General features: G+C 35.8%; 1 protein-coding gene across 3 annotated transcripts in view; it reads left to right on the top strand.

Annotated features, from left to right (window-relative positions):
- The window catches only part of CDIN1 (CDAN1 interacting nuclease 1), a 131,333-nt gene extending 110,220 nt beyond the window's left edge, over positions 1-21,113 (top strand). Inside the window, exon 13 of one of the 3 annotated variants that reach the window (XR_010884168.1) lies at positions 18,312-18,397. Coding sequence is in view for 1 of the 3 variants with exons in the window: in XM_067296651.1 (XP_067152752.1) it covers positions 18,312-18,441 (130 nt within the window). In the remaining 2 variants the exon portion in view is untranslated. Of the gene's footprint in view, positions 1-18,311 lie in introns of all 3 variants that reach the window. The other 2 variants (XM_067296651.1, XM_067296655.1) reach the window with 2 other exon arrangements.
- The last annotated feature ends 2,385 nt before the right edge of the window (positions 21,114-23,498 follow it).

Genomic DNA, 23,498 nt, shown 5'->3' with positions numbered 1-23,498 from the left:
GATTAAATGTTTTAATATTTCTATATCAAAATGTATTTGAGTTCCTTTGTTGTGTTAACTTCCACATGCCTACTTTTCAATTTAGTCTGGTGTCAAATTAAATGTTAAAATTTCTTATCACAAGTTTGAGTTTCCAGATTTTTCTCAGCCCAACTGTGGTACAACTAGAGCCCTTTCCAACTCCCCAGCCATCAGCATTATATAGTGCTCTTCCGGTATCTGTACAGTTGGGAATAACAACTGGAAGAATTACTTTTGGGGAACCAGCTGAATTCTATGAGGGTTCCAGGAAGAGCAGGTTTTTATTAGGAGAAGTTGTTTGCTGGAGATCCACCTGAGATCGCCAAATCACAAGTAAGAGTAACTATAAAAGGCATCTGACTTCTTAGTAGGAAGGGCCAATAATTCTTAGATGAACTGATTAGCAACTTGTAATTGCCTTTTTTTTTACTCTGCAAGCTGCTTGCTTCTTGCTTTTATTGAATTTCTGGGAGTGCAGTACAAAGAAACATTCATTACTTACCCTTAAATCAAGTACTGACAAGCTGTGCATCTCAAATAATTCATAATCAACTATTACTTAGTACTTCTATATCATTTTGTTGGTATTTCATCCTGTTTCTTGTATCAATGTCAAACTGTGATATAAAAGACAAATGGAGCGACTGATCAATGACTAAAATACATGCTGATATCATCAAAATAGCTTAAAAAGAGAGGAACATTCCATTAAGTGCAGATCATAATGTATGCCAGAAATCAAAATACGTGACTGTGAGATACTTTAATATCAGGAGAGATTCCAGTGCATCTGTTTGCCCTCCATTCATGAAAGGGAGTCATGAATGGGATGGGATGCTTAAAAATGGGGGAAAGAATCAGCACTATTAAATGAGATGAATGTAGAAAAGAGTGATTTTTTTTTGTTCATTAATGTTATTTTGTTCATATTGAACTAAGGCAAAAATGTCCTTGTCATCATGCTGACAATCTCATTTTTTCATATTGCATTCTGTGAACTATTCAGTTGACTCTCTTTGTCTTTGTGGGCAGAATGTTATTAAAGAGTTAAGTTTTCTGCAGTTGTATTTGGAAGATCCCTATCATGTAGTCCAGTGGCTGCAACTCATGTTTAAGTGGAAAGTATTTATCTTTTCATATTTCAGTGCAATTATCAAAGATGCTTTGTCCTCTGCATGTTTTGAAAAAAGGTCACAAATATAAATGGCTTCATGTAATATATGTGTATGTATGTACAACATCGTTAACTTTAGGCACTATTTTTTAAGTTATTGTCTATTTTAATGTTTTGATATTAAACCTACAAAGACAGGGAATTCTGAATTATTGGCCTATGCTTCATATAGTCAGCAAATTATTTTATCTAGGCACAAAGGGGTAAGTAAAGATTTTTAGCCTGATCTCTGAATTTCTATGCAGTTGTGGGTTTGTCAGACCTTTAGCGATATGCTAAAGCAGGGGGCTAAGGGACTGTGGTTTAATATGGACTAATGCACATGGAAGGGCTTTTACATTAGTGCTATTTCTTTCAATGCATTATAGTGAAATTGTATTTTAAAACCAGGCAAACTATTGATGCTTTTATTGAATGGAATAATTTATTATAGAAATATTTTAGTCTGTTGACATTTCATCATCAAATAACAGTAAACACAATACACATTTCCCATAAGACTGTTCTCAAGAGCCAAATATTTACCCTTTACTTACTCTAACAGTAGCATTGTAATAATCAATCTTCAGGCAAGACAGAAAAATATGTTTTAAGGATGACCTGTTAACATACAATAAGAAGTAGGAAATATACCAAAACAATCAAGTTTGCTCACTATTTCCAATTAATATTTTACAAACTGGCATTCAGTTTTACAATTCAAGGATTTTTTTTTCTTTTTAGTGATTGGAAACACTAAACTATCAAGCCTACCTTTCTGGCAGCCTCTTTAATGTTCTTAGTCTACTAGATGATGATTCACTGCATTTAAAATCCTTAAAATTAGTTATTAGACTCAGTTCACCTAAAATGACCAAAATGAGTAAATAGTTGAAAGTGTTCATTCCGTTTGCCCATAAGTCAGTCCAGCACTGCATTTACTGAGTTTTTCAGATTCATCCAGAAGCATTTATTTAGATTCATTGGTAAAATTTTCCAAAGTATTTGAGGTTAAAAGTGAACAAAAATATTTATTGAAAACTAAGACCTTCCCATTTAAACTTACCTGTGTGATAGTGCACCAAAATTACTGTATTTGTTTTTCTTGTTCTATGGAAAGTCCTGAGAATGGATAATACTTCACTGAGCCTCACATACTAAGTAAGAGAAGGTAGTTGCTTGCTCCCTGTGTAACTTATTTTAAACAATTTATGTTTTCAGAAATGCACAAATGTTTAGGTATCATCATTTAGTATCGTTTCTTTATTGTCAGCCTTCACTGTAAATTTGCTGGCAAGTGTCAGTTAATGCTGAAAGAGAACTCAGGCTTAATCGCGTGCTTTTCTAACATAATGCTTTGTGGATTTTTATTTTAATTGTTGTCCAGATGTTTTACACCACACCTGTCCTTCACATATTTTTTTACATTTCTGTCTTCACAAAAAGTAATTCCATTTTGACTGGCTATTTCCTACGTCTTTCTTTTACCTCTCCACATCTATCACGGTTTTGGTTAAGTTTCCCAAAAAGTGTTTGCTGTATGAAAAGGATTCTTGCTAGAACCAGTATATGGAAGTAGTTGGAGGCAGTTCTTTCTTCACAGTTTGAATCTAATCTCTGATGTTTTATGGCTCATGCTCACAGTAAACATTTCTGTTGTGCAACTGACTGGACAGGGAAGACAAAGGAGTTGAGTGTACAATATTTTTTTTGGAATAGTCCCTCTCTTTCTACTCATCTAGTCCATAGGTGACCGTAAAGAAAATTACCACTGCATGCCTCTCTGTAATTCAGCGTTAGACAAGTTGAAGCATAAATTCACTAGTTATACAAATACAAAGTTAAGAACTGTAATAAAAATGGGGGTTTTGCTGTCACATTTGATTCGGTTGCTGCTACTTTGTTCAGTTTTAGTGTTAACATAAGCTCTATTTGGAAGCCAAAGCGTTCATCCCTGTTCAGCCATTTTTGCTGCAGGGGAGCTTGTTGGGTGTAGCAGGTCTTGTGTCACACCGTAGGAGTTGGCAGGCCGCCTGGCACCCTCAGCTCGCGCAGGAGGTGGTTTTACAGCTAGAGATTCTCCACTGAGTTCTTTATGCCTTCACTTACCAACAGATTTGGTTTGCACTTTAGAAACTGCTGTATCCACATACAGCTTATTTCTCTTCGCAGGTCAGTGGCGAGGAGATTGTCACTTACTTGATCCCAGGAACCTTTTAGGAGCTTATTAGAATTAGCATATTAGAAACAGAATTTTAAGATGAATCTAGAAATGAAGAAAAAAAACAGTGGTGGGTGGGTAGGTGTTGCATGGGTATGGTTTACGGCTAATAAAATACTTCTGCCTTGAAAGCTATGACAGAAAATTAGTGAAGTGGCTATTATTCAGTTTTTTGAGTTTTGGTCATTCTCTCTTTCTGCATGTCTTCAGTTGTCCACTTTGTTCAGTATTTTTCTAGGCTTGAGGATTAGGCAAGAGTAGCCTGGATAACGTTCAAACAAAAGTGCTTGAGGTCATGTAGACATGTTGTAAAAACAAAAAGAGAAATTAGAAAGGTTGTATATATATTCTTTAGTTAGAAAAGTTTGCTTGTCTTGATGTATTTATGTTCCAAGCCTAGAGAACCTCTGCAAATTGAAAATGTTACCTTTGATAAAAATCAGACAGTGCATTATTATTTATGAAAACTAAATTATTAAGCTCTGTCTGTGGGATGGATATTTTACAGTGAGCAAACAATGGTTCAGATTCATACTGCTCATTGAAAAGGAAATTCCTTTTAATCTTACCTTTTTTAAAACTCTTGTCTTTCTGCATTCTGAGCACTTTTCTGGTGTCTCAGTTTATAAATACACACCATCTTATACAGGCATTTGTCTTTGTTCCTCAGGTAGGGAAAAAACACTTGGGTTTGTGTTTAATTTTGTTAGCAGTGGTGATAGCATTTCTAATTGCTTGAGAAAGTATTTTGTATTTTTACTTTCATGTACCGCATTTAGAAATGCATAAGATTTTTTCACTATGTCTGGTCCCCAGCTATCATAAACACCATCTTATAACCTGTTTGTTAAAGTTCCCAGGATTTATTTTAAAAGCAGTTAAGAGATTTTGCTCCCACTACCTTAACTGGAAGACTGTTTTAGACCCAGCGCACTGATCTCCCTGGTGTCCTGATAGAAAACAATTGTATCCCCTCTCAGTCCTTGCTCTCTTAAGCTGAAAAGGCCAAACTCATATAGTCTTTCCTATGGCAGACTCTTCTTTCCCCTGGACATTCTAGTAGCCATGCTCTGTATCTTGTACTTAGAATATGTCTTTCTTGAATGACCTGTTTACCTGGTAGTCATTCCAGATCAGGGCTAAGCAGCAATTCTTTAAGCAAATGCAATATTTCTATAATTTTACTGGAAATCTCTCTCCCAGCACTTCATAGGATTGTTTTGTCTTTTCCTTAGCTGCATCACTTCGCTTCCCTTTACTGATCAGCTGTTACCCAGACTGGTTCCTTCTCCTTGTGAGAAAGCAAAGAGAAATATGATTTCTTTATTACGGTCGCTATATCTATGTGTAGGTTTGAATTGAACAATAGCAATATTTTTGGCATGTTACAGTTAAGTTGCAGATCATGTACACAAGTCAGAATAGTTATCTGCAGTAAAATGTGGGTAACGAACATTGGGGAAAAAAATGTTTGTTCTAGTTTCTGGAACTTCACTATTTAAGATAACAAATGTTCTATGATTGGTCATGGCTGCCAGACTCATTGATATCAACAAGTCAAAAGTTTTCCTTTACTGTCATCACATCTGATGTTTTACTAGGTTTTGTTTATTATGTATTTACACAGTAATAGTCCAAATATAGTATCTGGCTTGGGTTTGGGTTTTTTTCCTAAAAAGTGAACTACAGTTTGGTTTCCTCTAACATAAATATTATGCAGTCTCCCAACTCCTGCAGTATATAAGCAAGGTACTGTGCAAATGCTCATTTGTCCTTAAATGCCCATGGAAGAAGTTTGCAAATCTACCAAATTTTATCCATCCTTATTTATAGTCATGGGACAGACTCTTGTGCAATGTAAACTGAGGTAAAATCGATCGGCTTATTTTACCCACAGTGATGACAAGTAAGTGCCTGTATTACCTCACAGTACATCACAAGATACCGTGACATGCTACTCAGTTATTTCATTTTTTCCAGAAACTCATCAAGTCACTTTGGTATAATTACATATATATAAAAAAATCACTCAGTAGCACAAAGCTCTTTAAAGTCAGATTTCCATAAATTTGCACAGTACTAAATGCTGGCAGTGTTAATCAAATAAGAGCAAATAAGTACATTAAAGTGGAAACATTACTTAAGGAAACAGCAACTCTTCCATACTGTTTCTATCGTTTCATATGTGGTCTGACTTGTAGTTGATAATTTTTTAATTAAATAATGGTTCAAAAGTGCCCATAGGCAATCAAAAATTATAAATGATTTTTTAATTCTTATTTTTGCTGGTTCAGCTGGAATTATAGCTGTCTTAATCTCTTGAATTTACCATTTTTCTGCTGTTGCCATAGTGAAATCAGGTAGAGCAGACAAAGCTGTTCTCTTTCTTCTCTTTGAACTTAACTAAAAATAATGCTTAATCTATTGGTATGGCTTTAGAAATAGCTTTTAAAAATGTTAATGTGGGTTTAGCAGTTGTGGAGGGGGAGAGATATACAGGTCTGTAAGTAGAAGTCTTATTTACCCTTAGCAAAAAATACAGTACATGTATGAGCAATGCAGGTTTCCCTTCACCAGTTTATCCTAATGCTTTAGGCCTAGGGGAATTTAGGAAAAAAATGTATATGCCTGTGTCCATCTGTACATCTTGCCATCAGGTACTTCCTAGTAAGACTTTTCTGAGAGGGGAAGGAGTGGAGGCAGCTGAGTTTTTTGGTGGGTTGTTTGGTTTTTGTAAATGCAACAGAACATACCATACTGTTTCTAGTGACAACTGGTCAGTTTGCATATTAGTAGCCTGATGGTAATAACTTTGTTGTAAGTGACCTAGGTGGAATTCATACAAGACTTGGTGATGAAAAGCTCCACATCCCATCACTGATTCGTCTGGTTCTTCAGGAAGATCATGCCAGTCTTACTGAGTGTATTTATACTGGACTATAGCAATAAGTAATAGCTAAGTATTGTATACAAGTCTGTTGTTCATAGGCCTATATCTAAGTCAACTCAGTTATTGAAACTGTGTGTAAAAGTTGAGTGCGGAAATACTAATTTAAAAAAACATTATGCCTCAAAGATGCAGTGAGAAATTTTCAAATCTCTGTTAGAAGTCAGAGGTTGGCGCAGAAAGATCCTAGAAGTGGAAGGAAAGGTATAGATCAAAGCACCTAAATGTTCACTGACTATTAGTTTTAATGAGATAGAGTTGTTCTCCATTCTTGTTTATTTATTGACTCTACTTTTCCATTATTTTCTTCTTGCTTTCCAGCTAGCAACATTCTGGCTTAACCAGACAGGGCAACTCCCTCTTTTGCAACAAAGCTATAAACTAAGGGAACTGACAGGAAAAATATCTTACATATCTTTTATTGTTTGTGTCAGGCTTCCACTACTCAGGTCAAGTTGAAGGTGTCATTCCCATCTTCAACATATTCAATGGTCTGTGCTCAGGTTGGACCAGATGGAAACCTTTTGTCAGCACCTCTACTTAAGTTGCAGTATGGCTCTTCATGACAAATGGACCTGTGTGTGAGAAAGAGCTTTTTCAGGGGGGTTCTGTAAGAATATCGCAACCATGGAATTTAAGAACTATTTTTAACCTCTGTTCTCCATTATGTTTTGAATGTACGGCGTGCTTTGGCATTACAGAAACAGAGACAGAAAAATAGAAAATAAGTGCTTTAAAAAGTAAACAAGAAACAATAAAATCCTCACAATTTTTGACTGAGAAAGGGAGAGGAAAAGATGGATGGCCATGGTAGATGGATGGATGGATGGAAGATGGATGCCCCACTAATCTTATCACTTAATATACTCATTCTCAGCTTTTAGGATGACACAGGCAATGTGAGAACGATAAAAGAACAAGGTAACCATGCTCTGGTGGAAGCTAGCCAGCTCTCAGAATGGTTGGTAAAACTGGCTGACGTTCTGCAGTTCCAAGCTACTTATTGCAAGCTTAAGCTATCTTTGGAGAGAAAAGGTGTATTTCATCATTTTTCTACTTGTTGTCATTTCTCTTTTCCTTTAGTTTTTCTTTTGTCATAAAGGGAGCAGCACTGAACAGGACTATCAGCTCAGTAACTCATTTTTTTCTATTTTGTTTAAAAAGAAACTGTTAGTGCTATCTTTGATGCCCTTAAAAGGCTGCCAACCAACAATTTTCCTTTTCTTTTTTGTGTGTTTAATTAAAATATTTAAAATATTTTAATAGTGGTTGTTATCAGACACATAAACCATAACTGAGAAAAATCCTTGTATCATACCTAATGTTAATATTGTAGCATTTCACAGGGATTTTATTAATATCTTACCCACTGATGACGTTAGACTCCATTTTCAATATAGCAGTTTTTGAGGTGCATTACAATGGAATAGTACAGTTGTGTATATTATACTGACCTTTGGAAAAAAACTATAGTAGCTCACAGTTTGTTTTGAACTTGTCTAAAAGGATTTTGCCATATTTAACACACAAACCTTGTGGCTATTGGAATAATAAGCTTCATACCATCCTTGGGAACAGCTAACATACGAATGCCATATAAGGAGTAAATGACTTGACGCAAGAGAGTCCAGCAATTGCATGGCAAAGATAAAAATAAAACATAGGAATACTGAGTCCAACTTGTCTTACACTATTTTCAACATAGTGCTGTAATTATATGAGGAAAATTATTCAGACTAATGTGATTTTATCAAGTTGCAAACTTTTGGCTCAATTCTCATCCGACATGGATTGTAATATGTCACTACCAATATTGACAAATCTGCTGTTGCTTTTATATCTTCACAAGTGATAGCATTTTCCTCTGATTCTTCCTCTCCCTTTTTTTAGGCTCCCTTTTATAGCAATGTGCATTTATATATCTTTCATTTGAACCAAATTCCTTATTTTAACAGTGAGCCCAAAAAGATTCAGTGCATAGTAAGCAAAGAAAATTGAAGTGAACTTGTTTCTAATCTTGGTATATATTGCTAAGAAAGAACAAATAACTTGTAAATAAACCTAAATAGCATTATGAATTTTTCAGAAGCAGCGTGCAATTGAGCTGTGGTTGGCTGGCAGATACATATTTTATATATATATATATATATATATATATATATATATAAAATGAAAGAGGCAGAAGGCATAATGCTGTTTCCTGTGGAAATTGCAAAAGGTAGATTATTGTGCACATCCCCAATTATGCACCTATTTGATCTAATTATGAATGTAATAACTCTACAAATCGCCTTGTTGGTCTCCAAAAGTCTCCAAAAATCCATATGAAATTTTTTTGTAGTCTTTTGAGAGACTGGACGTTTTGCAGATGATACAGGCTGCTACATAAGAGTTATGTATCTTGGGATGCACTCTTTTTTCTGAATAACAACCAGAAATTGAATTATTTTCGAATATGGAGTGGGGCAGGGAGAGAGAGAGAGGCAGACTGTGCCAACTCAGATTGTACAGGCACTGGGTATAATGTATCAACTAAGAGACAAGCTGAAGAGCCTCAGGCATTAGAAGTGATACATTCATAATGAAAAGGGTGAATGCCAGGCACAATTTAAGTTTGCCAGCAGATTCCAAAGAAGGCAACGATACGCTGCATGGGAGGAGGTGTTTGCTTCCCTTCTGGGCGGACATGAGGTGCCACAATAATAGGCAGCAGACTTAGTATTTTCTTTTTCATCTGTTCCCTGCTTAATACAGATAGGTGACTTACACTTTGAGAGACAGTGAATTTAAGTACAGCATCGCACATAAAATATTTCTGCCTGTCAATTATGCACAATAGTGTGTTTGGCAGTTAAACTGCTAAGCAACATTGTGTGAAGATACTCAGCGTGATTTAGTATCCAGTCTTGGACTAATTCTCTGATTTGGGAAGTTGGAAGCGCAAACGAGCTGTGCTCCATTTGTTCATTCATCTGTTATATTGTTTGTTTTAATGTATATTTGTGTATAAGGATACTGAGATATGGAATTGTATAATAATTCATCAAAATGTCTTCAGATACCTTTAGTGCTTGTTCCAAGATTCATAGTCAGCAAATGCTAAACATACAGGTAGACAGGGCATTTATTTATAGATGGTTTTGCTATCAAAATGTGCTGAACAACGTTTCTGATTAGTTTGGTTCTATTTCACAAAAATTATTAAGCAAAAATAAATTGCAGTGAGAGCAGTTCAGTGTCCCCTGTTAAATGCACTTTTGGCATATCCTATCGCTCTGGCAAGCAATGTCGCCAGATAAACAGCTGCACAGAAAGAGAGGGTTTCTGCAAACTACGAAGCACTCACAGATTATGCAGATATCATCTTGCACTGGCCTTAGGATGGCCTGTTACTTCAAGCCTAAAAATAAACAACTATTAATCACCTAATGGCGCAACATGAGTTGACCAGCACTTATGGCTGCCTGGACCTCAATCTAACTGTACTCAAAAGCTTGTCTCGTGTTTTCTGTCACCCAGGATAAGAAGTAGTTTGCAGCCAGGCATTTCTTTGAGAAGACTGCTATGAGCTTAACAAAATGTTTAAAATAACCTCAGTAACTCCTCTCAACACTGATACAGAGCTTAAAACGTGTAGAATCAAACAATAGCGTTCTTGTATCAGCAGCCTCTGGAGAGTGAACTAATCGGCACAAGGTTTCTCAGTGAAACAGAGTAACAGGCAAGAACCTCAGGAAGAATCATTTTTTGCCTGGGTTTTAATCAGAAAGTGTTCTTCTTTACAAAGACAATATATGGAAAAAAATTTGTAACACAAACAACCGCCTTTTCTCCACACCTTTTCAAAGGATAGCAGTGTCTTGCAGTGTGTAACTGGCATATGAGTAGCACAACTTAAATAGAAGTAGCATAGCTTAAGTAACTGATGGTTGAATGGCATGTTGTAGGATTGAAAAGTGTTGCTGCTTTAAACAGGAATACATTAGCGCACTTGTAGAAGTATGGCAAAACCATGTGCTAATCCTGAATTATGAAGTTTCTTCTAAAATAAATGTAGATGCAACAGCTAATACAGAATATTAGACTCTGTCCATCAGAAAGGAATTTATGAAACTTCTGAAAATGTAAAAAGCTTTCTCGTATTGTGCATTTCAGACTGAGATTTTTGATGGAGATTTTTTTCCTTACTTCTGCCCATCATCCAGGCTGCCTTATTAAGTTGCTTTGCCCTATGCTGAGATGTTTAAGCAATGTAACATCCTTATATTTCATGGAAATATGGGCCTATCTCCAGATTACCCAGTGAGGTGCCTGGAACACCTCCATTATCTCTAATTTCTTTTTTAGATAGATACTGGAACTAACTTCTGAGACAGCTAAAACACATCATCTTCCAAAATGCATACCCCAGCGATGTCTGCTAAAGCCAAAGAGGACTTTGACCATGATTTCCATTAAATAACCAAGCACTATAAAGGATTAGCAACTTTGTTATTATTCTAATCATTTTCTTTTCTAAAATGGTAGTGCTAATACCATGTCATTTTTCACTACCTCAGCCCAATCCTGCAATGCAGGCGTAGGGCCTTATTTACAGCACAAAACCTTCTCTCTGATGTACAAAACATCTACTTGCTTTTAAAACTGCTGAGACTGAAGAACATGTTTTACTGATTCTAAACCTTCAATACACATAACCACTGAGCATCTCAAAGACTAAATAACAAAATAATATTTTTCAATAAAATTTAGGACATGAACCAACAAAATTTGAGAGGTTCAAAGTTCAGTTGATGCTCTCTTGTCTTAATGACAAGCTGCCCTGAGCCACTATGCCTTTTCTTTCTCACTCACTGCATCAGTCTTCACTTAGAAAGCCTTGATCCTTGTAAACCTGTATAACCTTAATGTTATTTAATCATAGCTTTTAAAAGTTAATTTCCATGAGAACTATATTTAAAAAAAGAACTAACTTGTCATTGAGGATTATAAAAATCCTTTATTTGCCTGGAGAACAGTACTTAGATCTGAATGAATCCTGTAAGTGAATAATGTGTTTCGACAGTTTATTAAAAATGTATTATGCAGCTAAAAGTTACATTGTATTTATAATATTTTTAATGATGGTGACTTGCAGTTTTTGGTGCATTCTATTAATATGCATTTTAAAATTGTGCTATGCAAATTCTAAAGCATTTTTAACATGGTTTTTTATATCCACATAAATATCACTTGGTTTGTTTTTATTTCTCCAAATGCCGGAAGCAATTAAATCATATTATAAGCCTGGTGAAATGTGGCCAACAAAAATGCTGCTCTTTGATTGATGCCTTAACAGCCTCATCACACAGATAAAAAGGCAACTAGTATAAATAAAAGCTCATTAAAATTTAATTGTATCCAAGAGAGGTGTGACTACAGAGTCCCGATATTAGTTTCCATCCACCCTTTTTCACCTGACAGCTCCAACATTCCACGTCAATGGAGTATCACAGCAATATCTAGTGTTCATAGAAATGCCTGCCTTTCTCATCCCCAAAGAAATTTCCATTTGTGAGTCAAAACCTCCTTGGAACTGGAAGTCTCAGAATATTAGTAGATTTTAATTTTTTTCCTTGTCTTCAGTAAAAATAAAGCTTGACCAAACTACTGTGGTAACATCAAATCTTAAAGCAGATCAGGTTTTACTCACCTATTTTACCTTGAGCAGCATACACTGAATGCCTGGATCCATGAGACATGATATACTGCTAACCTCTGTATGTAAGGCTTGATGCATTGCTTGCTGCTGTCATGGACAAGTTTCCTATTATCTTTAAAAGTACCTGATCAGAAATTTTAAAATGCCCGCTTCCCCAATCTGACCTTGTCTAAGAATTGGCCCTGTTTGAATGCACCTGTTCAACTTTTTCTTGAGTCACGTTTGTGAGCCAAATATATTTTTGTGCAGTTGCTACTGCAGGAAGATCATATTAAGTAGCTTATGGGAGTTTGGGGCCAAAAATACTGTAGCCTTCTGAGGATTAGATTAAGAATCAGATTTATACTGCAAAAAGTAGCACTCAGGTACTAGATTTTACTAAATATTGGGATTACAGGGTTTTTTGCATGTTTTGACCAGATTTGATGAAGGTTGTGTGATGCCTTGAAGGCACCTTTTGTTTAAATCATAGACCTGTGTCGTTGGTTGATGAACGTGTGTGGAGGGTTTAAAAAGAGAAAGGGGTAATAAAAAATATAGTTATCTTTGAACTGAATTCAGGGTTTTGAAAATGCACTACCCTTACACACAAGTACCTTAATTTGGTTTTAAAACTCTATTTATATGAGTGTGCAGTAGTAGAAGTATGTTAATTGTTACAAACTATTCTGAACTAGGCTTGTAGTAACAGTTTAAATGGAAAATTTCTTGCTAATCAAAGTCAGTTTCTGAGCAGTGGCTTTTAAATGCTTGCCAAGATATATAAGGCTTTGTCACCAGCAGAAGTAAACTGGTCTAGACTTAAGGAAGTTGGCTGACTGATGCCAATTGACCTAAGTTGAAAATGTGGTTTGCAGTTGCTGCCTACTAGCCTATGCTCTGCCTGTATATAATTCCCACCACTGAGACAAATGGTCAACTCCTAGAAACCCACTCCACTCTTAGAAATATACTAAAATAAAGTTTGAGTCCTTAAACAGATCACTTATCAGATATTATGGGGTTTTTTTTATTTATTATATCTATAGGGTTTATTAGTACCACTTGTAAAAACAGATTACTTATAACTGTAATTCTAAAGAATCATATTAAAATCAACTTAGAAAGTAATGGCTTATTTGTGAATCATATTCCTTTTTTCCCAAGAAATAAGTAGTGACATGCAAGTGGTAATGCTCTAATTTGCCTCACATTAAAAAAAGAAACAAAGTTCTTATTTTTGTTTGTTTGTTTTTTATCCCAGTAACAACTGAAAATGTAACTAACAATAAAGCCGTTACACATGTGGCACATCAGGTACCCAGCAGAGCCAGCTTTGTAGCTGGCACTGTTGGTGATCTGACATTTAAAAATGAGGGCCCAGAATACAGTCTTTTAAAGATACATTCAGATGTGACCTTCGTAACTGAAATCACCAACCAGGTATACTATTCTGCTTTCATTTAATATGAGTACACAACTGTATCTGTTCGATAACATATTTGCTTAAATGATGTATATTAGAAATAAGAATTCATATGCCAGCATTTCGTTATGAGAACCTCTTGGAATTAAAAATTATTTACATTATCCTGAGATTCATAGAACCCATCTATAACAAATAGACTAAGAATAAATAAATAAAATGAACATTTATGTAAAAACAATTGCAAGATGTTTTACATTTCTGCTCAGTATCGAGCTGTGTGTTGAAAATGCATTTTTCATAAAACCACATGCAAGGCTTTTTCATGGTGAAAAAATCAACTCACAACAGCCACATGTCTAGGCAAATCCTTAGAAGCTAGCATGGACCCCACACAGACATTCTGGAAGAAAAGACATTACTAGAAAGTAGTTTCTCTTGCAGGGAAGTAGAGTATGTGAGAGTCTACTAGGCCACTTTGATAAATAAATAAAAGTCTTTTTTTTCTTTTCTAACACAAAACTGGTTCAACTGGAGGGCAAGTTAAAGCCAGATTCACATTTTGCTTACTTTTTTCTTCTCCTTTTTTTAAATGATACTTTGACTTAAATGAAGATTTGTGTATATAAGATTAACAGTAAAGAAAGATATCTTTTTTTAAGAAGAACAACCATTTGGCTTGTTTTCTCCAAACTTGCTTCAGCTTATCTAAATTTCACCTTTCTGTTTTTTCAGCGTATCTCTATGAAACTCCTTCTTTCCAGGAAAAACAAAGTCTAGAGTCTCAGGATTATCAATGTGCAAAACTATACTCGTTTAACTTTGTGTTTGTTTTAAAATCAGTGTAACTAAACCAGTACAAAAGATTCTGTGAACACTCTTGAATCAGAGTAAGCCTAGCATACTTAGCAAAACATAATTAGACATAAGTTTTATCTAAGCCACTCCTGAACCTGTAAAAATCACACTCTGTATTTTCATATCTCCAGCATATAATTCAAATCCTTCAGCTTACTCCTTGAGAGATGCTGTCTGCTGCCCTTAAAACTTAGACTCAGTTTACTTTTCTGTATCAAGCCTAAATTGGACTGCAGTTCCTTGGCAGCCTGAGTTAATCCATTGCATTTTGTGGTCCTGCTCTTTCTTACCACATTGTGGTAAGTCTGTCTACCTCCCTTTCAGCATTTTTGGCACTCTGACCCTGCACTAAAGTGCAGTTAGATTGGCTTAGGTTGCCTTATAATCACAACTTCTGATGTCAAAAGCAGACAAGGACCAAAACAGGGTTTATATAATGATAACTATGTATTTATGAATTTATTTTAAGTAAACTGATGCAACTTGTATGAACAAGTTTCACTTGCTATGTCTATTATATTCTGAAGGAAGCTTGCCTTTATATTTCTTGTTCTGTTTTTCCTGCACAAAACACAAAATTAACCAAAACTCAGTTACTTTGATTTCTTTTCAGCTTAAAAAAAAAGAAAACTTAATATGGCTCTAACTGTAGAGAGTTTCACTGGAATGGGTAAAACTGCAGTTTCATTTAACTTTTGGACATGTTTCTTTGTAGCTAGACTTTTCAGGGTAAGAACTAAAGTCAGGGGAAGGGAGGAAAAAATACAGGTACATTTTTAGAAGTTTATACAATCCATCTGAGCAAGAGTAAAATCCATAATAGTCCATAGCTACATACTTTCTGATGCTCATTTGTTCGCCTTAAGCTTGAACCTTCTCCAAACAGGGATGACTTGACCTATGTTACATGCCATATCATTATAGTATTAGAATTGTTTTGTGCATTTGAAGTTGCATTTTCCTGCTCAGAGCTACTGAGTCCCTTTTCCATAGCCATACTAAGCAAGCATTCTGTCATTTTAGTTAATTCTCCTGTGTAAGCCAAAGTTGTCAGCACTGGCCCTGAAAGGAAGATTAGTCACCAATTTGTTAAATGTTGTTATTAATCTAGAAATAAGTTTTTAGCTTTGCTCTGTAATTTACAGTACTGAGTTTCATTCTCCACGGTGTCACATACGTCCTTTGAAAGGAGTTGAATTAAAAATGATGGTTCTTACTTCTAGCTTACATTTCCCTACCTCATCCCCCTACACAAAAAAGGTTAAATGTCTTTTCAAATAAAGGCAGCAGTAATTAACCAGTGGCATTGTTTGTGATTTGCCAACTCTGAGCGTTAATGAGAGAGAAATTAGCACTTAGCAGCAGGAGTTCCTGATAGTCAGTGGCAAATGCTTAATGTGCCAACAAGTTAATTTTGGTCTTAAGTACTCCACTTAAGTCTTTTTAAACAAAAGTATGGTATGATTTTACGTGATCATACATATGGTCTGTCTGATATAGAGCCATAATAGAGAGAATGATACAATATAGTGAAAAAAAATGCAACTTAGGTAGCACAGGGCAAATCGTTTTGCTACATGAACACAGTGAAAAGCAGATTTGATGGATGTTTTCATGTTTTTCATGTGTACTTGCTCCTGCAATTAACAATATGTAGATGTTCCTGTATATAAAGTTTATCATCAGAACTGTCATTTCTGAACATAATTTTTAAGTGAACAATATTCCTGAAAAATGGTGTTTATGAGTTCTAATGATTTGATAGAAACATAAACAATCCCTTTGACTAGTCTAAAAATATTGATTTTATTAAAACTTGTAATTTCAGATACAGACAAAAGCTTAAGCACAGTGCGCCCTGCCTTTTCCAGGGGTGGGGGATTCAGACTACCAGGCAGAGCAAAATGAGCCCTTCAGAACTTGGGCTGAGCAGCTGCTCATTAGCATTAAGTTTTTTACCTGGCACGTGTGCTCGTAATGAAAGTGCTGCATGTGCATTTTTTAGTTTCTGCCTTGCCTAAAATAGTCCATTAGAAATGTAAAATATGCTCTCTGTCTTGCGGGGATTTTTGCTTTTAAGATAAGTTCAGTTAGTACAGAAGTACATCGCCACCTAGTTATCCCTCTTGCCATGGTTGGTTGGTGTGGGAACATATGCATAGTGTGTCAAATAACAAAAGTAGGGCCAGACAGCGTCAGCAATTTACTGCCTCTCCCTGGAGACAGTGAGGGGCAGCACAGGACTGATCCTGCAGTGAGTTTCGGTCCTTTGCTTCAGTTGCCATTTGCTCCTTGCTACTGTTAGACTAGCTGTTGTCCTTACTACAGTGAGGTGTTGGCTCCACATGGGCTTCAGAAAATGACAACAGAGAGAAATCCTTAGAGACGGTAGAGGCTGAAGTTATTGACCACCAGAGAAAAGGATTGGGTGTAGGCTGCATCACCCTTCTGCATGAGCCATTTTTTAGTCTGGGCTTTATTCAATACTAAACAAACATGCTTGATTATATTATTTAGCGTGGCTGGATTTGTCACACTTATAACCTTTGCACTTTCACATAGCATCTTTCAGTTTCAAAAATGACCACACTTACCAAGCTAGTAAGTCACCTATGCTGAGGGGTCATTTGCTTTGCCACTAAAATGCAGCCACTTCTAGGCTGAAGGGTTGTAGCTGTAAACCAGAATGTTACAACATTGTGCAGCAGTTTTGGGCAAAAGAGTACCATATCTAATTGAAACCGCAGGAGGAAGCCACAGGGGTTTCTTCTTCCTTTGATGCCTGTTCCATTACACGAGCACATCAAATAGAGTTTTCCTCCATTGTTGGAAAGAAACCACCCTAATGAAGCCAGTCTGGCACTATCCACAGTTTTGAGTGCTTGTATTGTATGCTAAGTGGACATTTAAGTTACTGTGCATCCCCCTGACACACTTTTATTATAATTAAACATTAACAAAAATTGGCTACCATATTGGTCGAGTGCTAAGCACAGCTCTGTGTATAAACCATTACATGACATTCTATTGAACTTTTTCTTGTACATGCGGTATCTAACAGCTCATCCTGCACTGTTGTTTTTGGCAAGTTCACTACAGCATATAATAAATCACAGAAAGAAAAAGCTTTTTGGCCTAGTGTTGTACAGACTGCTGTAATGTTAGACTACAGAAAGCAGTTCTGTTTTTAGACATCCTTTTACTAACCCAACATTCATAATTTATGATTTCACTGTAAAATTCCTGCAACTCTACACCAAAAGTAGTGCTGCCCTTTAATTAAGTGCTCTCAGTAGGAAAAACGTGAAACTGATGTGCAAAACATATCGCAGTACACAGTGATTGATAGTGATTACTTCTTTATGAACCCAGTCTGAAGGTCTGAACTTCCTGATTGGTAAAATAGTCCATGGGGCTACTTCCTGAGATTGCCTAGTGGGGATCAGTCAGTGTTAGTAATATCTGAGGAATTCCTGAGGCACATTTCAGAGACCTTGCAGTAGAAACTTTCTATTTCTTTATGAACTATGTACAGTTTACCTTACTAATTACTTGCATAATAACGCATTATAGACATTATATTTTAAGGATTCATTGTTGATCTTCACAGTACTACAATGCACATGAACTGGAATTGCATAAACCCATGTATTTTTAATGTCTAAATGTCCAAATCTGAAAAAAATGGAACGTATTGCAAGAAAAACTTCTGTATGTATCAAAGTTTTTGAAAGTTGCTTAATATTGAAGACACAGGTCTGTTTTTGGCTGGTAAGTTATATGTGCAGAGCACTCAAGGAATAAACCCCTTATGGAGATTGTTTGCATCTTTAAATAGCATTTTTATTCATGGAATCAGGCATTAATGAGGTGTATCAATTCAATGCTGTTTTAATTTTGAAAATTAAATTAAAATCTTTCCAATTTTGGAGTGAAATTAGCAGGAGCTTTACCTGTGCTGGGATTGCACAATCACATAAATTCATTCTTCTTTTTGCTTCATAGATTTGGCCCTGGATTAGTCATCTATTGGTATGGATTTATTGAAGAGCTAGACTGCCATCGTGAGCGTGGTATCCTGCTAAAAGACTGCTTTCCTACTGACATTGTGACTCTGCGACACAGCATGGCTTAGCACTGAAGTTGGGAGGAAGAGGTAAATCCGGAAGCAATTTTACTTTCCTGCAGTGTAAACTAATAGCAGCATCTGCCCTGAACTTCAGCTGAACTCCTGCTGCCTGTGCTCATGCTACTGCCTCTTTAGACAAACACATCAGGAGCTTCTGTTTTGCTTCAGATCTCTGTTGTGATCAGCCAAAAAAGACAAACACAACCCACTTATTATCAGCATTTCTCTCTCTGTCAAACAGTTAGTTTATAGATATTCATAATCTTTCTTCCTTCCGGATGGCTTCTTCTAGCATTCTAAACAAAGAAAAAATGCAGAGGCTGAAAGGTGCAACTTTCCGTTCTTCTCCAAAGTTTTTTCTTATGGTTTCACTCACAAGTTTATTAAATGTTAGTGATGTGGCTGAAACACCTACAATGATGTGGAAAATTGATTTAGGCTGATATTCTGGGTCTTAAAACAGCATAGTGCATAGCTCATAAAGCCCAAGTGGTATGACGGGGTCACATCATTTCTGGTTGTTATAGTAAGCAGACAGATTTTGTGAGAATTATTGGTATATGTGTTTCCTCACTTTATCTGATTGCTAAAAAACTAACAGAATCCCAGATTAACAATTAAGAAAGAATTCAAGTTAGGTTTTTTTGTGGGGGTAGAAGGGAAGAGCAAGGATTTATTTTATGCATGTGAGTTTCTGAACCTTGTAGCATGTATTCATTTGTGTATAAAAAATGTAATGACTCCAAAATAATCTGGGTTTTTGTCTTTCTCTTTTTTATTTATTTGAGGAATCCATACTTAGGAGTTTTCTTTTTAACTGACTTTAAGCAAATAATCTGTCTTGACCTCCGTAGGCATTATAACATGCAAATTTCTAGCATACCAAAGTCCAGAAGAACAATGTGCAGGAGCTTTTTGCCTGACTTAATTCTGAAGAAAATAATCATCCTCATTTCAAGAAGGGCAGTAAGAAAGAAAAAACAGGATCAGTTGCATGGGACAGATAAAGCATCCAAATAGGCATTAGTCTCCTGAGCACTCTTATATATTCTTATAAGAATATTATATTTCTCTTGTTTGGACCACCAAGATTGGAGGTACATTGAGGTGAGTGTCAGCTATCCTTGAAATTTGTAGAGTTTCAATCTCAGATTCTCTTTCCACATTCCTCACCACTCAGGCAGTATTTGGCTCTTTCTCAGCCATTGCTCTCTCAGCTAGAAGCTAATTGATGAAAACAGCTCATTGGCCTCAAGACTCTTTAAGATTTTCTTTGCTAACTATCGTTCAAAGAAGAACAAAATACTTTAGAAAGACAGCGAGGGTATTGTATGTATGCTCACCATTTCTAATTTGTCACAGAAGTTAGGCAGAGCTATAAATTCTGTTGTGGAATGAAAGGTGTGATAACAGTCTCCTTAAAGCACAAAGACCTCTTCCATGAGGAAATGGTCTTTAAAACATTAAGATCCGTATTCATCTTTTTTTCAGGAAACTTAGTTCAGGTGATACTTTGTGTGTCTGTATGATTTCCAAATCACATGCAGACTTTATACAGTCTTACCTAGAGTTAAAAGAAAGGGTATTAATCCCATTCAGTTTTTTTCATCTCTAGTTTTCAGATAGATACAAATTATTTTAGTTTTGAATTTTAAGATCTCACTTTAATACTTTTTGGTAAGTTTCAGACAGGGATTTATCATTTTGATTAACCTTTTATTTGTAGGAAAAAATATCTTTATTCTTCGTAGTGCTCTATCCTTTGCTGCAGAGATAAGCCAGTGTAGCTCTGCTATTGTGAGTTACTGGTGTGCAGAGATTATTTTCTTGGTTTTGAATATGTTATAGGGGAAAGATTGTGTGTGGGGGGGGTATTCAAATACCTGTAACTCATTTATGTTCAACTATTTAAGCTATTGTGCTTAGTTTATTTTACCTGACCAGCTTTATGGATCTGCACATAACGATTTGCAGAGGCAATCTGCAGTGTACCTGCCTGATGCTACACAGAAGCCGCATTTAGGGTGTTGCTGCCCCTGGGACATATAACTCTGGTTTAGGTTAGTGGCATGTGTAAAACCAAGAAGAGAATAAAAAAGACGTAATAACTGAACATTATCATGGTAGAAAACTCAGAAGTAATGGCTGTCTAAGGGAAATAGGTTTTAAGGGCAAAACTGAATTTGTTTTAGCTAGTGCATATGCTTTCTCTTGTATGAAAACATTTAAATCAGCTTTTACATGATGAGCTAATGCTGCTTTTTCTTTTGGAATAAATTAAATTTATCTGCACAGATGTTGAAAATTCTGCTCAACCTCCATCAAAGCTTTGCTTTATTTGTTTTTACATTAAACAAATTTATGTTGGGGACACACAGATAAATCAGGTTATGCTTGTATTTGTTTGTTTATTCCTCTACCTGATGCTGTGCCATAACAGGTTGGAAAGCAATACTGGTGACTTTAATTAAAGCTTTGACCTCATCTTTACATACGGCCCCTTTTAAGAATCTTTATATTAGAATGAGGATGAAATAAGCCATAAAAATGTACATACTGTACTAATTCTAGTTATGTGGGATCTGCTAGCCATCACAAAAATTGTTGTACTATGTCACTACTTTAAATGCTGGAAAGAGAATATTAAAAAAATTAAAACTACATTGTTTTTCCTGCTATTATCTTGCAAAAAGCTCATTGCCTACTTTTTCAGTTTATCGGATGTGAACATCAACTTGAAGAATAAAAAAGAAACTACTGCATTTTTTTTTTTAACAATGCTGTAGTCATTAGAACCTTAACATTACAGCCAAATCCAGTTTTATGGAGTATTCTGTAGAGTGTGCTAATGAATTATGCCAAGCCAGAAAACAGAAGTGTGCATAAAACTGAATGATGTTCTCGCTAGCATATATAGACTTGCCAAGCATCTGCTCTTACAAACACTGTAATAAGGCCTGTTCCAAGCTTTAGGAATTGATGTAATTGTGTTGAATGTGGAAGTAAAACTTCCTCGTATAGGAGGAATAGCACAATTGTTATGGGTCACACTCTAGTGTGCAACAGTCCAAGTTAGAAAGAACACATTTTTTAACCTTTCCTGTGTTCTGGGAACTGAACATTAGCAAGAGTTTAATTAAATTCCCCTAAAGCCAGCTCAGAGCTAAATAAAACTTCTTATCTAAAGATGAAGAGAAAGAACCAAAAGTCTTACTGTGCTTACTGATACCTCATTACTATTTTAGCATCATAGTAGTACTGATAGTTCATAAAGGCTTTTTATCTTACTTTGTTGCATTCACTCACTCAAAAAAGTGACTTCTTCTTAGTGTTTGCTCTGTGATTTCTCCACCTCACTGTGATTTTTAAGATAAATTTACCATCTAGTCTACTCCAGAAGACTATTCATGGCTCTTTCCATGTGCCTTTAAATCCTCCCCTTTTAATTTTCCATCTTACTCAACCAGTTCTCACTTATTGATTCAGTATCCTCCCATCTATCCTTGATTCCCCTTGAAAATCTGTCCTACCCTTTCTACCTGCTTTTGTTTCTACAGTTTCCAATGCTGCATCTGAGAAGTGCTGTTTCAACTCCTGAGTGCATTCAAACTAACCCACCATGTCAAGCAATCTTGCTCTTATTCTAATTTAAATAGCACCTTTAGGTGCCAGGCAGACTGTTCTCAAATTTCCATATAATAGCACTTTGTTATAATAGAGGAGCATTGTGGTGCTGCTGTTCATTCTGTTGGTTTGATATATAGGTCATTTCCACAGACTGGGAATGTTGACAGAGCAGAGATCTAATACAGTGCAATCATTCCTGTATATAGTATAGTTTTACAGTGTTGCCTATAGTTGTATGGAGGGATATGTCAGCAATGCATCTGTGCTACTAGGAAATAGGCATGGCCAGTATTAGGAATCTAGCTGTTACGGTAGTCTCTCTCATTACAGATACTGCAAGTTCATTCCTAGCTCGAGCAGCACTTCTACAGGAAGGTCTTTTGGAGTCAAGGGGCTACCTTCCCGCCTGTGCCAAAATCTACTTGGCTCAAGAGAATAAACATGGCCAGCTCCCTATTCTCAAACCACAGTTGTTCTGGCAAAAGCTTGTACATCCTACAAGTTGTTCTTATTTACCAGAGTTGACTATGACTCCTCAAGCATCGACAAAATATACACAGAATTGAACTCGACTCTTCCTTTTATTTCAGCTGAAATATTCCCACTATTTTGCTACCTTCTAAAGGGATCTTCTGCAGTTAGATAGTAAATGCTGAGGATGAATGATTGATAGTTTTTAGAACCATCCTCTTGTTATTTTGAGGAAGAGATTATAAATATGTTAAAACAAATGCTGCTCAAGCATTTGAAATAAAATAGCAGGCTGCCTAGCTGAATTAAAAAATTACTCCTATCATACTATTCTAAATCACAAAGGGCCATTTATTGCAGATTTGCAGGTTATTCAGAAATAACTTTTATTAAGTTGACAAAAGAAGAAACCTCAAGGACTTGCTCTTTACAGTTGTGTGATAGGAACCTAAAGTGTGCCTGTTGAAAAATGAACTCGCTAACAATGGGAGCTTGGCAGCAACTTCACCATTTATAGAGAAATTGTCTATCTAGTACAATCTGTATAAAATAGACCTCACTTAGGTTAGGGAAAGGTCACAAGTTACACAAAGTTTGGATAGTCTAAATGCATTACTCAAAACTAACTCTCCTGTGTATAGTAAATATTATTTGAACCTGTATTATTAAGAACATGCCAGGATCCAAAAGATTAAATAAGGAAGATGTAATTATGAGCTAAATAATAAACAGAGCAGCTTTAGTTCCCCTTGTGTTTTTTACTTTCCTGCTATTGTTTCATATATGACTGTTATACAAAGAGCAGCTTAGGTCAGCTACTATAAATTATGGTTTTAGTACAATAGTAATCTACTAAAATTATTTCAAAGCTGGATCAAAGAGTTTCAAAAGACTTTTTGAAAACTTTTCTACATAATAAAAAGACTTCATTCTGATGCCCTATTTCAATTTTTATAAGCATTTCT

The sequence above is a fragment of the Apteryx mantelli genome, chromosome 4 (assembly GCF_036417845.1).
Source record: "Apteryx mantelli isolate bAptMan1 chromosome 4, bAptMan1.hap1, whole genome shotgun sequence".
Classification (NCBI taxonomy): Eukaryota; Metazoa; Chordata; class Aves; order Apterygiformes; family Apterygidae; genus Apteryx; species Apteryx mantelli.
Note: the sequence above shows the minus strand (reverse complement) of the source record. Positions and strands in the feature narration are given on the sequence as shown.